At 28.5% G+C, this 12748-nt stretch overlaps 1 protein-coding gene across 1 annotated transcript; it reads right to left on the bottom strand.

Moving 5' to 3' along the window:
* Positions 1-7883: 7883 nt before the first annotated feature.
* On the bottom strand, positions 7884-12430 carry LOC114175820 (Aldolase superfamily protein). Its single transcript, XM_028060635.2, has 12 exons — positions 12123-12430; positions 11954-12032; positions 11786-11861; positions 11601-11684; positions 11387-11491; positions 10845-10925; positions 10686-10750; positions 9490-9559; positions 9317-9394; positions 8958-9055; positions 8720-8855; positions 7884-8204 (listed from the first exon to the last, which is right to left on the bottom strand). Exons 1-12 carry the CDS (start codon positions 12382-12384, stop codon positions 8058-8060), a joined length of 1281 nt encoding a protein of 426 aa, XP_027916436.1. The 5' UTR covers positions 12385-12430; the 3' UTR covers positions 7884-8057.
* Between the last annotated feature and the right edge of the window lie 318 nt (positions 12431-12748).

Here is a 12748-nt window from a genome sequence, read left to right as displayed (position 1 = left end):
ATATATGCATCTTCGATATAATAATTATTTAACTTGAATTTATCGTTAGAAAAAAAAACAGACAAATTTGTACTTTGTATTTTATGGCTGGTCTCTTTGAAAAAATCGAAATTATATTTTATACGAATGATCTAAAGAATAAAGTCATTAACATATATTAAATTTCAATTTTGCAGTAAGCAAAGTAAATTTAAATTTTGTTTTAAAGTATAATATATGTTAAAAGAGGTCCATTAGTGGGACCCTGCGGAACTGTAGAGATAGATTGTGCGCGGATTTGGAAGCAACATACATCACCCCAGCAGCTTCCACACAATGCTCCACTGATTAGAGTTGTTTATTCACTGACATTTATACCGTGGGGTTACCGGATTTTAAAAGTTTAAAATTATAGTATATTTATTAAATTAATTTAAAATTATAAGAGAATAATTAAATTTAATATAAATATTTTCTTTTATAAATTAAATAATAATTTTTTATTAATTTTATGATAAAAATGTATTAAGTTGTTTTATATTTTTTAATAAAATGTATTGTATATAATTATTTTAAATAATATATTAAGATTGAGTTAATTAAAATTAAGAAATAAATTTAATTTTAAATAATTTATTGAGTAGACAATGTAGAAAAATGTAATAGTATATTTTCTGATAATAAAATAGATAAATAATATAAAAGTTGTTGAGTAGATGTAGAACTAATAAAAATATAAAAGTTAGACGATAAAAAATTAGAAGGGATAAACGATATAAAATTACAAATGAAAGTACATATAAATATAAAAAATAGATTATATTGAAAATACAAATGTTAGACGATGTAAATAAAATATAAATAATAAACAATAAAAAACTACAAAATGTAGACCATGCATAAAAAATATAAAAAGTATACTTTATAAAAATACAAAAGTTAGATATTTGGTAGACTCATCTATTAGAGTCACTTTTTCATAGTTTTTTTTTGGATTTCAAATTTAAACTTTGTTATTGTATTTTTATAGTTTTTTACGGTTTCAATTTTTAAATTCAAACTTTATTAATTTATATTTTAAATTTCAAATTGTGTAATATGTATCTTAATTTAGAAAAAAATATTGAAATTGAAATCATTAGTAATTTTTATATCTTTAAAAGTTTTAAGGATTTATAATTTTTACTTTGTAATGATACACATGATGTCTATATTATAAAAATTATTTGTTAAATTTTTGTTTAGACTTTTGTGAAATGTAAAAAATATGTGAAAGTTGTTCAAAAACATTTAAAAATTTATTAAAAAGACTTTAATTAGGGATGTCAAAAAAGTTCGTGTCTGTGAATATCTGGGGATAAAACCCGCCATGGGTAAGAAATGAATATTGTAAATGGATACATGCGGGTAATGAGTACGTGTATTTTTGTATACTCTCATGTTAACGGACGAGTACGGGTATCACAGTATCCATACCCATGGATACCCGTACCCGCTATACTCTAGTTTAAATTCAAAAAAAAAAAAAACATGACTAAAACATTAACACATTGATTCTGAATAAGTTATTTTTTATCAATTGGTATTAAAAAATTTCAATTTTTTTTGTAAACTGTCATTGAACACTATTTAAATGGGTTATTTGCACTTTGTTTAAAATTTATGAATGTTATGCATTATATTTTTATTTGGATTTATCATTAAAATATTTTGTTAAATATTAAAAATGTTTTTTTGTAAATACTCGCGGGTACCCGTGGATATTAAAAAAATATGCGGGTACCCACATAATGGATACCCGCACAAATATGAGTACGGGTACGAGACGAATATTTATCCAGCAGGTAGGACACGAGAGAGCTACTACCCATACTCTATCCCTCGTTGACATCTCTAACTTTAATGTTTTACAATATTTTTGGATGCTAAATTTTAAATTTAAACTTTGATATCATATTTTTATTCGTTTTTTGCTATTTTAAATTTTAAATTTTAGATTTGTTTCCATATGTTTTGAATTTTAAATTTTCTGTATTATTGACAATATAAATGTTAATTAAAAAAATCATTACTTCTTTTGTATAGTTTAAATTTCAAATTATAACTTAATTTTTAAAATCATTAAAAAAATATAATTTATCTGTTTTTTTCTCCATTTAATAATAATAAATTGATTCAATAATAATTTTAAAAAATAAAATAAATTGACAAAAATCAATCAGAACATCTATAATTTAAATAGAAAATATTATATATATATATATATATATATATATATATATACTATTTATTTATGGTCATGTTTGATTTTATATATAATTTTATACACAGTAAATTATTTTAATAAGATAATAAACTTTGCGTATTTATATATTAAATTAGATATATTTGTTGTGGATGACATCAATTGTCTCGTGACGAAGGCCGGGTGGGCTGAGTCACAATTGAATCATATTCATAGCACTTGGACTCATACACTCTTAAATAGAAAGAGTTATGTCCTGATTAACACTTATAGTTTTTGGTCAAATGTCGAGCGCTCAATCAAATAATTGATATTATAGACAAAATCATGAGTTTGATTCCTGAATAAAAATGACTTTAGTATGAAAATATATAACCAAATTATTTTTACATAATATTTATAGAAATTTGTTTCATATGTGAACATTGAACCATATATTATTAATAAAAACTTTAATATTTATTCATTTTTATTTTAAAAATAAATTTATAATAATGAAATTTTAATATTAATATTATTATTAAAATTTGTGAGAAAAGTTAATAAACATTCAATATTAATATTAATATTATTATTTTCTTTGAAAATGTAAAATGGAGCAAAAAAATATAAATAGTAGAATAGACTTGTCTAATAAACTCATATAATAGAGTTGTTATGTTTTAGCACAAATTTATATTTCAAACTTTTATTTATAAAATCTGCTTTGAAATAACAAATTGTAAATAGTATAATTAATTTAATAATTGACTTTGGTTGAAAATACAATTACATTTTGTAAAGTATACGGTCTTTTAATATTTAATTTACTTTTAGTTTATTTATAGTATCATTATTCAATTATTTATTTATTATTTTACACCATATTTTAATTATTATTACTATATTAGTGCTAATGTTATTATATTATTATTAAATATTATTGTTATTATTTATTATAACATATTATTATATTATTAAAAATCATCAAAGCTTTTGAATTTTTGATTTTCAAGATTTTGTTTTCAAATACTATATTTCTTATTTATTGTTTTATATCATATATTTATTTTTTAACTATAATTATTAACGTATTTTCATTAAATTTTTTTAGTTTATCAATTTTCAGATTTTTTTATATCTTAAACAAAACTTTTTTCATAATATAAGAATATCTGAAAGTTGTTTATATATATTAAAAGAATCCATTAAAAAGCCTTTACTTTTTACGATTTTTTTTTTTTTACTTTCAAATTCAAACTTCATTAGGATATTTTTATAACTTTTTGAAATTTAAAATTTAAAAAATAAATTTAATATATATATATATATATATATATATATATATATATATATATATATTTTTTTTTTTTTTCGAATTTCAATCTTGACAATATGGATCTTAATTTTGGAATAAGACTGAAGTTGAAATAGTTAATTGTTTTCCTATCTTTAAAAATTTAAGAAAATTATAATATTTTTTAAATTATATTTTAATTATTATAATTATTATCTTAATATTAATATGACATTTTATATTTATAATGGTATTAAATAGTGTTATATTTTATAACATATTATATAGTTATAAATCATCAAATTTTTTAATTATATATTTTTTATCAGAAATATTAAAAATGTTTATTAATTTTTTTTTTGTATATTTCTGTTATTTTAAATGTTAAATTTCAGCTTTGTTCTCATATTTTTTTTTATTATCTTTTACTATTTCAAATTTAAATCCAAACTTTATTTATATATATATATATATATATATATATATATATATATATATATATATATATATATATTATATGAGAAATTTCTCATAATTTAAAATCAGACCAAATATTTTGATTTCCAATCAATTATAACAATATTTTAGAAATCCTGAATGCATTATAACATTAGTTTAGAAATCTTGAAATGAAGTATTGTAATGTTTTTTAGTGATAGAATGAAGAATATTTAATGAGCCTATTACTGAATAATGTAATGTATATTATTTATCTTTTTAAAATTAATTAATCTAAAAAATAAAATTTAAAGTAAGCATTTGAAGTGTAGAATCTCTAGTCTTCCAAATTTGATTGATGTTTGGCAATGCATTGAGTCTCACAAATTATAATTGTTGTTCATAATACATAGAGTTATAATTAAAATTGAATACGTGTTGGAAGAGACCAATTCTCTTCACGATGTTCATGAATCTTAGAGGAAAACATCTATCCAACAGAAATAAATACAAAAAAAAAGTAGTTACATATAATAAAAGAACAAAAAATTGTAAAGAAGAAGAAAAGTTATTACCTTTTTGGTGTTTTTTGCGGTGTTCATGAATCTCAGAGGAAAACATCCATCCAACAAAGAAATACAACACAGTAAAATAGTTAAATATGGTAGAAGAACAAAAAATTGCAGAGAAAAAGGAAAGTTGTTACCTTTATATGGTAGAAGAACAAAAATTCGTAGAGAAGAAGAAAAAGTGTTACCTTTTTAGTTTTCTTCACGGTGGTTCATGAATCTTAGAGAAAAACATTCATCCACCATAGAAAAACTACAAAGAAAAGTAGTTACATATAATAAAAGAACAAAAAATAGCAGAGAAGAAGAAAAGTTGTTACCTTTTTTATGTTCTTCACGGTGTTCATGAATCTCAGAGAAAAACATCAATCCAACAAAGAAATACAACAAAGTAAAGTAGTTAAATGTAGAAGAACAAAAAATCGCAAAAAAAAGAAGAAATGTTGTTACTTTTTTTTGTGTTCTTTACGGTATTCATGAATCTAACATGAAAATATTTATGAAACATAGAAAAACTAAGAAAAGAAGTTAAATATGGTAGAAGAACAAAAGATCGCAAAGAGAAAAAAAAACTGTTATCTTTTTTGTGTTCTTCACGGTGTTCATGAATCTGAGAGGAAAAACATTCATCCAACAGAGAAATACAACAAAGTAAAGTAGTTAAATATGGTAGAAGAACAAAAAATGGCAAAGAAAAAAAAATTGTTACATTTTTTGTGTTTTTCACGGTGTTCATGAATCTGAGAGTAAAACATACATACAACAAAGAAAAATAGTTAAATATTATAGAAGCACACAAAATCGGTGAGAAGAACAAAAGCTGATACATTTATGGTGTTCTTCATGGTGTAAGAGAGATGGAGGATGGTGAGTGATGGAGTAAGAGAGAAGAAGAAATGTTTGAGATGAAGAGTTAAATGAGATCAGAGAATGCTGAGAGGAGGAAAGAGGGGTGAGAAGTGATTTTGTTTCAGCTTCCAATTCCTTACTAGATGTCACGTATGTGCTATTCCATTTGTAGTAAAAAAAATTAAGTGCTTTTGTGTAGAAAATAATAAAATATAAAAAATTTCTAATTGTTAAATTCTCAATTGTATATTAGATTATATTTTTTCAACTTGTTCCTGCACCTTTCTAGTTTAAAATACAAAACCATTATGAAAGTAATCTTTAACTTATGTTTGAAGCGTATCCTTAGACATTTGGAATTTATGGAAAAAAGAATTTTAGTTTCTAGTTGACTAAAAACTTTATTTGGAGCATGTTTCAGAGTTTTTTTTATCCAAACTCGCTTACAAAACAGACAAAACTAAGTTCGACATCACATTCATATTTGCCACTCGCATCTGGTTGTTATTTTGTATTGCATTCTATTATTGTACAGTACATTACAGATTTATTTGTCGTATGCATTGTATAATCCATTTTCTTTTGCTTTTTACTAGGTTTATGTTTATTTTATAATAATTCTTTTATAAGAAAATTTAAACTAATTCTCCTTGAGATTTGCACATGACCTCCTACCATTTTAATGTTTATCGAAACTCCTTTATTGGATTACTTAATGGAATATTTTTAATCTAATTAGGACAAGAGGTTAGGTAGAGCCGTCAAAGTGGGTCAGAATCCGTGGGCTAACTCGGTCCACCACGGGTTTGAATCGGGTTGAGTTGAAATTTTTTTACAAATGTCAATTTTTGACCTGGCCCACCAAGAATCTGGCTCACCCGGATTGAACTCATGGTGAGCCGGGTTGGCCAACCAACCCGTATGGTCACACACATTATGTTGGGCTTCGCAATGTTGGGCTATTTTTTGAACCAAACACATTAGTGAGTTGACAAATGGAAACTTAGCTTCAACTCCAAATAGATGGGGATAAAGAAGATGCTTCAAGAGATGAAAATGTTGTGGATTTATCCATTCAAGACTCTAATATTATAGTTGGATAAGTGATAAGAATGCTTTGATCTTAGATAGTAATTTGTTTTTTTTTTTAATTTTGGTTTGTATTGGAGTTTAACATCATTTTGGATTGTACTTATATTATATTGAAGTTTATTTAAATTTTAATCCGAATTATAATTTATGACTTAAGAAAAAAATTATATTTTATTTTAATTAAGTGGGTTAGTGAGTCAACCCGTTTAACCCATCAACCCGTGGTGGGTCGGGTCGGGTTTGAAGTTTTTCGGCTCGCTTATAAGTGAACCGGGTTGGGTTGGTCCACCAAATGACCAACCTATAGTGGGTCAGATCGAATAACCCATTTTGACAACTCAAACAATGCGTATGGGACGCTATCTATAATGTTTCTCAAATAAAGGAAGGTTGTTGTAAAAATAAAAAGAAGAGAATCGAGAGGATTTGATAAAACATATCGGTGCTTTTTTTTAGTCTAGTTGAAATGTAAGTTCACATCGATGCCTAATATAAATTTATATATATAGGTAAATAAAAAAAGAATTCTTTTTTATTTTCAGAAATAAAAGGAAGAATATAACTTTAATGGATAAAAAAGTAGGCAGAAAAAGGCAGCCCAATTTGATTTGAGAATTTTAATCAAAGTTTGTTTTCCTATTTCTATTTTTCCCATTCCCTCTTTAATATTTATTGAGGTTTGATTTCTTTTTCCCATATTTTTGTTGTACTTTTTTTTTCCGAAATGTTCATTGAGACTTAATCACCTATATGAAAAAAATATATGATATATTTGCTAAGTATATTCTGTATTATTATGAACAAGCTTTTAAATAAGTTTTCAAAGGTTAAACTTTCAAAAGAATCAAGTCAAGCCTAAGAACAGAAGTCTATAGCATAAACAAACCAATTTAGATAATAGGTAGGTATCTCAACTTAGGCCATCTCCACCCATACCCACATTTAATGAACTCACTCAGTAGGGTTTAAATTCTAATAATAAAATCTAGACATAGATTACGACTAATAATCATATAATGTTGTAACAAAAACATTTTTATATGATTCAACAAAGCCAGCTTAAATGTGGCCCAATTTGCCGTTGCTCAAGCCTGGTTACTAAGCACACAGCTGTTTCTTCCTGCACCATAATTTTGTTGATCATGTCCCATTCACTTAAAAGTAAAATTTTCAGAATGTTTTACATTTTGAAAAACTCATTTCTAAGTGCATAAAATGTAGTGTAGGGAATTTTCGAAGTTCAAGAAGTCAGATCTTAGGCATACTTGGAGGGTGGGTTCTTGCTTGCGCCTTACTTTGTAGGAGTATCCGGTTTTATCTCAAATTAAAACCGTAAAGAAGTTCCGGAAATTTAAATGAATGGTACACCAAAGATACACAGTATAAAAATCTCTCTTAAAATAAAACAAGACAAATGCAACTGCAACTGCAACTCTGAAAAGATAACAAAAATTGCATTTAGGAACCGCGTGGTTTACATTAAGGAAATTGTTTAAGAGTTCAAATGTGAGAGGGAAAGAGAACAACGGAATATCCCCTTCATCTGTTCGCTACTACGTTTATTCCATAAGGCAAAATACTCTGGTTCGACATAAAGACAGACGTGAAATCATACATTTGGTGGTGGCCAGATTTTCTCAAATAGATCTTCCACCCGCTTTGCTTGATCAGCATGGCCATCCAGTCCAGCAGCCAAAAGCTGCACAGCTGCAGGCCCCATGGCATTTACCATGCTATCATGGTCCCATTTAACAAGCTGAATATAAAAGAATGCAAAATTATTATTAGTAAAGAATCCCGATTAATTAGCAAATATGACAAACTTCAGAACGAAAACGAGATTTTATTTAAACTATCCGGCTGATGATTGAGGTGAGAAAGGAAACTGGAAATGGCGTTATTGTGGATGGTGGTTAACGCTCACATTTCGTATTACACTGGCACTGATACAAATCAAACTTTCAAAGCCAATAAAGTGACCGAAGTTAGGGTCGGTTGATTTCGATTTTCCTGAGTCTCTTGATGGGAGACTTAACACCTTGTTGAAATAATAAGATTAGAGAACAGACAACATGCAGTTTGAAGTTGCTCTTCGTCTAATTGGTTTTAGATTTTCCATTTGAGTAAAAGGAGCAAGGGACATGCCATCATGTTTTTGCAATTATGAGGTGTGCGGACATATATCGACGCCAACTTAATTTTGCAGTTTCAACTAAGAATTGCTGCTTTGTAAAGGTGAAGAGCAAATGAAATCAGAAGCTGAAACCATACCTCTTCCTCACGAAATTGGTACTGTGCAGCAGACTGAGGGGATAACCTCCTGACAAAAGAGTACTTCTCATCAGGAGAAGCAACAGATTCTTTGAGAGACTGCAATACCTTTAATGGAGCGATGATATAGTCAACCCTATACAAGGAGGAAAAAGCAAATAAATTGATAGTATATCATGCAAATAAAACTTCGATCAGGTATTAAATTGGATCTGACTGAAAGGAAGTCTTTGAATACCCCAGAAGACTAAATAGATCTTGCTTGTTGCGAACAGCTGCTGCCATCAACTTTGACTTATGTCCATATTTGTGAATATAATTGTAAGCTTTTGTCACCTGAAACAATAATAATGGTTTCAAGCAAACGCTTTGTTGGTGATCACAATAACTATTTTAGCAAAGATCTGATTCTTGCAATAGCCAAGCTGCTTTCCACAAGTCATATACCAGTATTTTTTCATTTTCACCAGGAGTTTTATAAGTTGATTTTTATTTGACCAAAAGCTCTATAAGTTAGTATTCACAAAAATAAACAAATTTCAATTCTAAGAATAGAGAAATAGGCAATTAACAAAAGAGTAATATTGAAGAACATACCAATGCCAACCCTGGATCCTCTCCTCTTAGCTGGGCAGATTCTATCTCTGCGTCACCAGAATGATTACGTGCCCAATCCTGAAAAATTACGAAGTTTAAATAGGATACCCTAAAACCTTAACCTGTTGTTAAACACTCTTATGAAGTTTGACACAAATAAAGATAGAAATTACCCTTATACGACCAACAAAAATTTGAATAACAGATGCACCAGCTTGAGCTGCAGCAGCGGCTTGAGCAAAACTGCCGAAATAGAACCAATCCATGGAAGGATTAAAAATACAAAAAAATAAAAATAAAAATAAAACTCAATTCAAACGGCATAACACATAGCCACTAGATCCAAGGTTACACAAACTTAGATCTTTGAATTTTAACAAGAAAATGGGAAAAATTTTCACATCAGTCAGTAGTCATTATCCAAACATGTAATTGTCATTAAAGTTTTTCCTTTTGACATAACAGAACGCAGAACATTTCACAAAATTTCTAGTAAGAGAGCATGATGCCATGCTTCATAGCATTAGCTATCTGATATTCAAATTGGTGGTCCAGAGTCAAAAAAAGAGTAACGATTGTACTTCTAACAAACAATGACTTCGATTGAGCAGGTTTTTAAGGATAGTTTTGCCACACTCACGTAAAATGTTAAAAGATAACGGTCAAGAAAAAAAATCATAAACAGACTTGCTAATATTTTAAGCAACTGAAATTTAACATCAACAAATCGCAGAAATAAAGCTTCAGTATTATTTTTTCCAATACATAAAATATCTGTGTTCAGGGGAAATATGGCTTTTATTTTTCTATATATGGGAATATGACCAGAACTTTGCATCAATTTATATATTCTATAAGTTCTGTTACACGGATAGTTTTTCATTTATTGTTAGAAGATTGAGATGTGCACATACTCCCAGATTCGAAGCTAATATGCGCAACATCAACCTACTGCAAACTAGTAAATTTATCATTGTTACGGAATAAAGATATAAGATAAAAGATTCTGCTGAATAAAAAAAAATTAGTTCATTCAAGCTCAGATGAAACCATTTTGAGATTAATAAAAACAACAGTGAAACTATGCCCTTGAGAATAGTGAACATGCATATCAGTTAAATAAAATTCATTATGGATATAACTACCAAATTGCTGAATATTTTTTCTCATATAATGAAACAAAAAATTATACTATCGTAAGATTCATGAGGTTCAGAGACAACATTGCAATGTATTAAGAGCATTCAAAATAGAAAAATCGGTGTACTACACATAATGAAAAAGATCCAAGTCTTTTAAGCAGTATACTAATATGGCATCGCACTTATATTAACCTCGAGAGCTTTTTAAAAATACTTAACAAAACTACCTATAGACAAAGGTCAAATGTGTTTGTATGCCTTCAGATTCCAGCAACCTTGCAGCCTCTATTCCCTAAATAAAAGTAAGCAAGCCATCAGTACATGAATCAAGTATCAGTATATCTGGATTTAGCTAGCACTACAATTCTATTTTTCAGATTGCTCACTTGCCAAGTTGAAGGAATTTTAAACAACAGACGATGCGGAGGTACATTGCTATCATTATACAACTTTAACAAGTCATGCACCTGTAAAATTTGATAACAGTAGCATTAGATTTCACCAACTCACAACATATGTGTATTTTGTCATTGTAACTGTACAGAGCGACAAGGACTCACAAAACGTGAAGCTTGTTTCTAAACAGTCAAGCAGCCACTCAAAGCTTAGAATTTACAGAGAGAAAAAGAGAAAAGGAAAAGAGAGTCAGAGAGAAACACCTATCTCCTCAGTTTGGGCATTGCCTATATGAGAATGATGTGCAATCAACTAAAACAAATATTTTCCTAGATCTGGAGCCAAAATCGAAACTGTTTATAGCTCTTCTCTTACTCATGACTAGTATGGATAACCTCATAAGAACTATATAATCCTGAGAAATTACAAGACATATGATTGGCACCTGAGAAAGAAGCACTCAAACTACAAGTGTATAATTCAACAAGGTAATAGAATTTTAACATAATTAGTCATGAAACATGTCAAATACCTTCCTGATAATGGCGTGCGTGTCATAAGCAAGCCGCGCATCCACTTCTGTGGAAACACGGCCAGGGACAAGCTTTGCCAAGTCACTACCCACATTCGCGAAAGCCTACAGTTTCAGGATCAAATCCGCAAAACAACAACATATAGATTAGACTCATATGAGCATCACAAGTTATCATTAAATAAAAAATAAAATGAAAAACAGAAACAAATACCTTGTTGACAAAACAAGACACTCGTGCATTAGGATTTTCAATTCCATAACACTGAGAATCAGCCAAAGCCATTTCCACAGCATTCTATAATAATAATTAAAAACAAAAAACGTTAAACTCGTTAAGTCAGACTCAGATCAAAATGCACTAGTTAGGTTTTCCAAAGATTGAAATGCACATGTTACCCTAAAAATGGTGTCTGGAAGGCCACATATCCCCAAGAGAAGCGATGAACTGACAGTAGCAGCAGTAGGAGGAAATCTGCAGCAGCGTATACGCTCATTGATTAAGAATCAGATAAAAACTCATTCAAATTCCATAGGAATGAAGCAAAAAGAATAAAACGACATTACTTCTCGAAATCATCGAAAACGACAGTGTCTGGGACGACCTCGCTGAAGGCGGACACAGCATCGAGTTCAGTGGTGGAAGCTGCAACAGAAATTGCGAAATGAGAGAGAAAAGGAAAGCGCGAAATGAAGGAATGAAGAATGTATATAATATAATGAAATTATGAGTTACCGATATTGATAGAGGAAGCAGAAGCGCGAGTTTGAGGGTGAGACCTGCGGGAATTGAAATGGATAGTTTTTGGGGAAAGCGTGGAACGAATCGAGAAGTAGAAAGTGGATCTGGTTGTTGTCGAGTGAATGGAAGATGCAGAAGAGAGCGTTGTAGAGGACGGAGTTTGCAAAGTGAGTGACATTTTGAGATTAGAGATTAAGACGCTAAGCTCCGTTACCACTTCTGAATTAATAACTGCAGTAATAGGCCAGATCGACATCCAAAACCTGTCTAATTTTGGACACCAATCGTGTCAGATTTATTTATTTTCTGCTACATGTCTTTCTAACCGTTTTTAGACAATTCCTCCACTTTTAAGCAACTCATCCAATCACTTCTATTTAGTTTTTAATTTATTGTAATGAAATTACAAGGTAACTTTAATTAAACCCATGTTTTGATTTTGTTTTGTATTAATTTTTCAACTACTTTCTTAATTGCAAGATATAATTGTTCAGATAATTATCTCGCACAATTTTCCTTTGTTTTTTAAACACTCGCGCTATTAAATATTAAACAGAAGGTTTCAATATATATTTGCTCCCTAATTTCATTCTTTTTATTCAATATGGTCATCATTTTTG

Source organism: Vigna unguiculata, chromosome 3, assembly GCF_037176805.1.
Source record: "Vigna unguiculata cultivar grain cowpea cultivar isolate G323 ecotype 2 chromosome 3, ASM3717680v1, whole genome shotgun sequence".
Classification (NCBI taxonomy): Eukaryota; Viridiplantae; Streptophyta; class Magnoliopsida; order Fabales; family Fabaceae; genus Vigna; species Vigna unguiculata.
The sequence above is the reverse complement of the archived record's forward strand: the minus strand, read 5'-3'. Positions and strand labels throughout refer to the sequence as shown.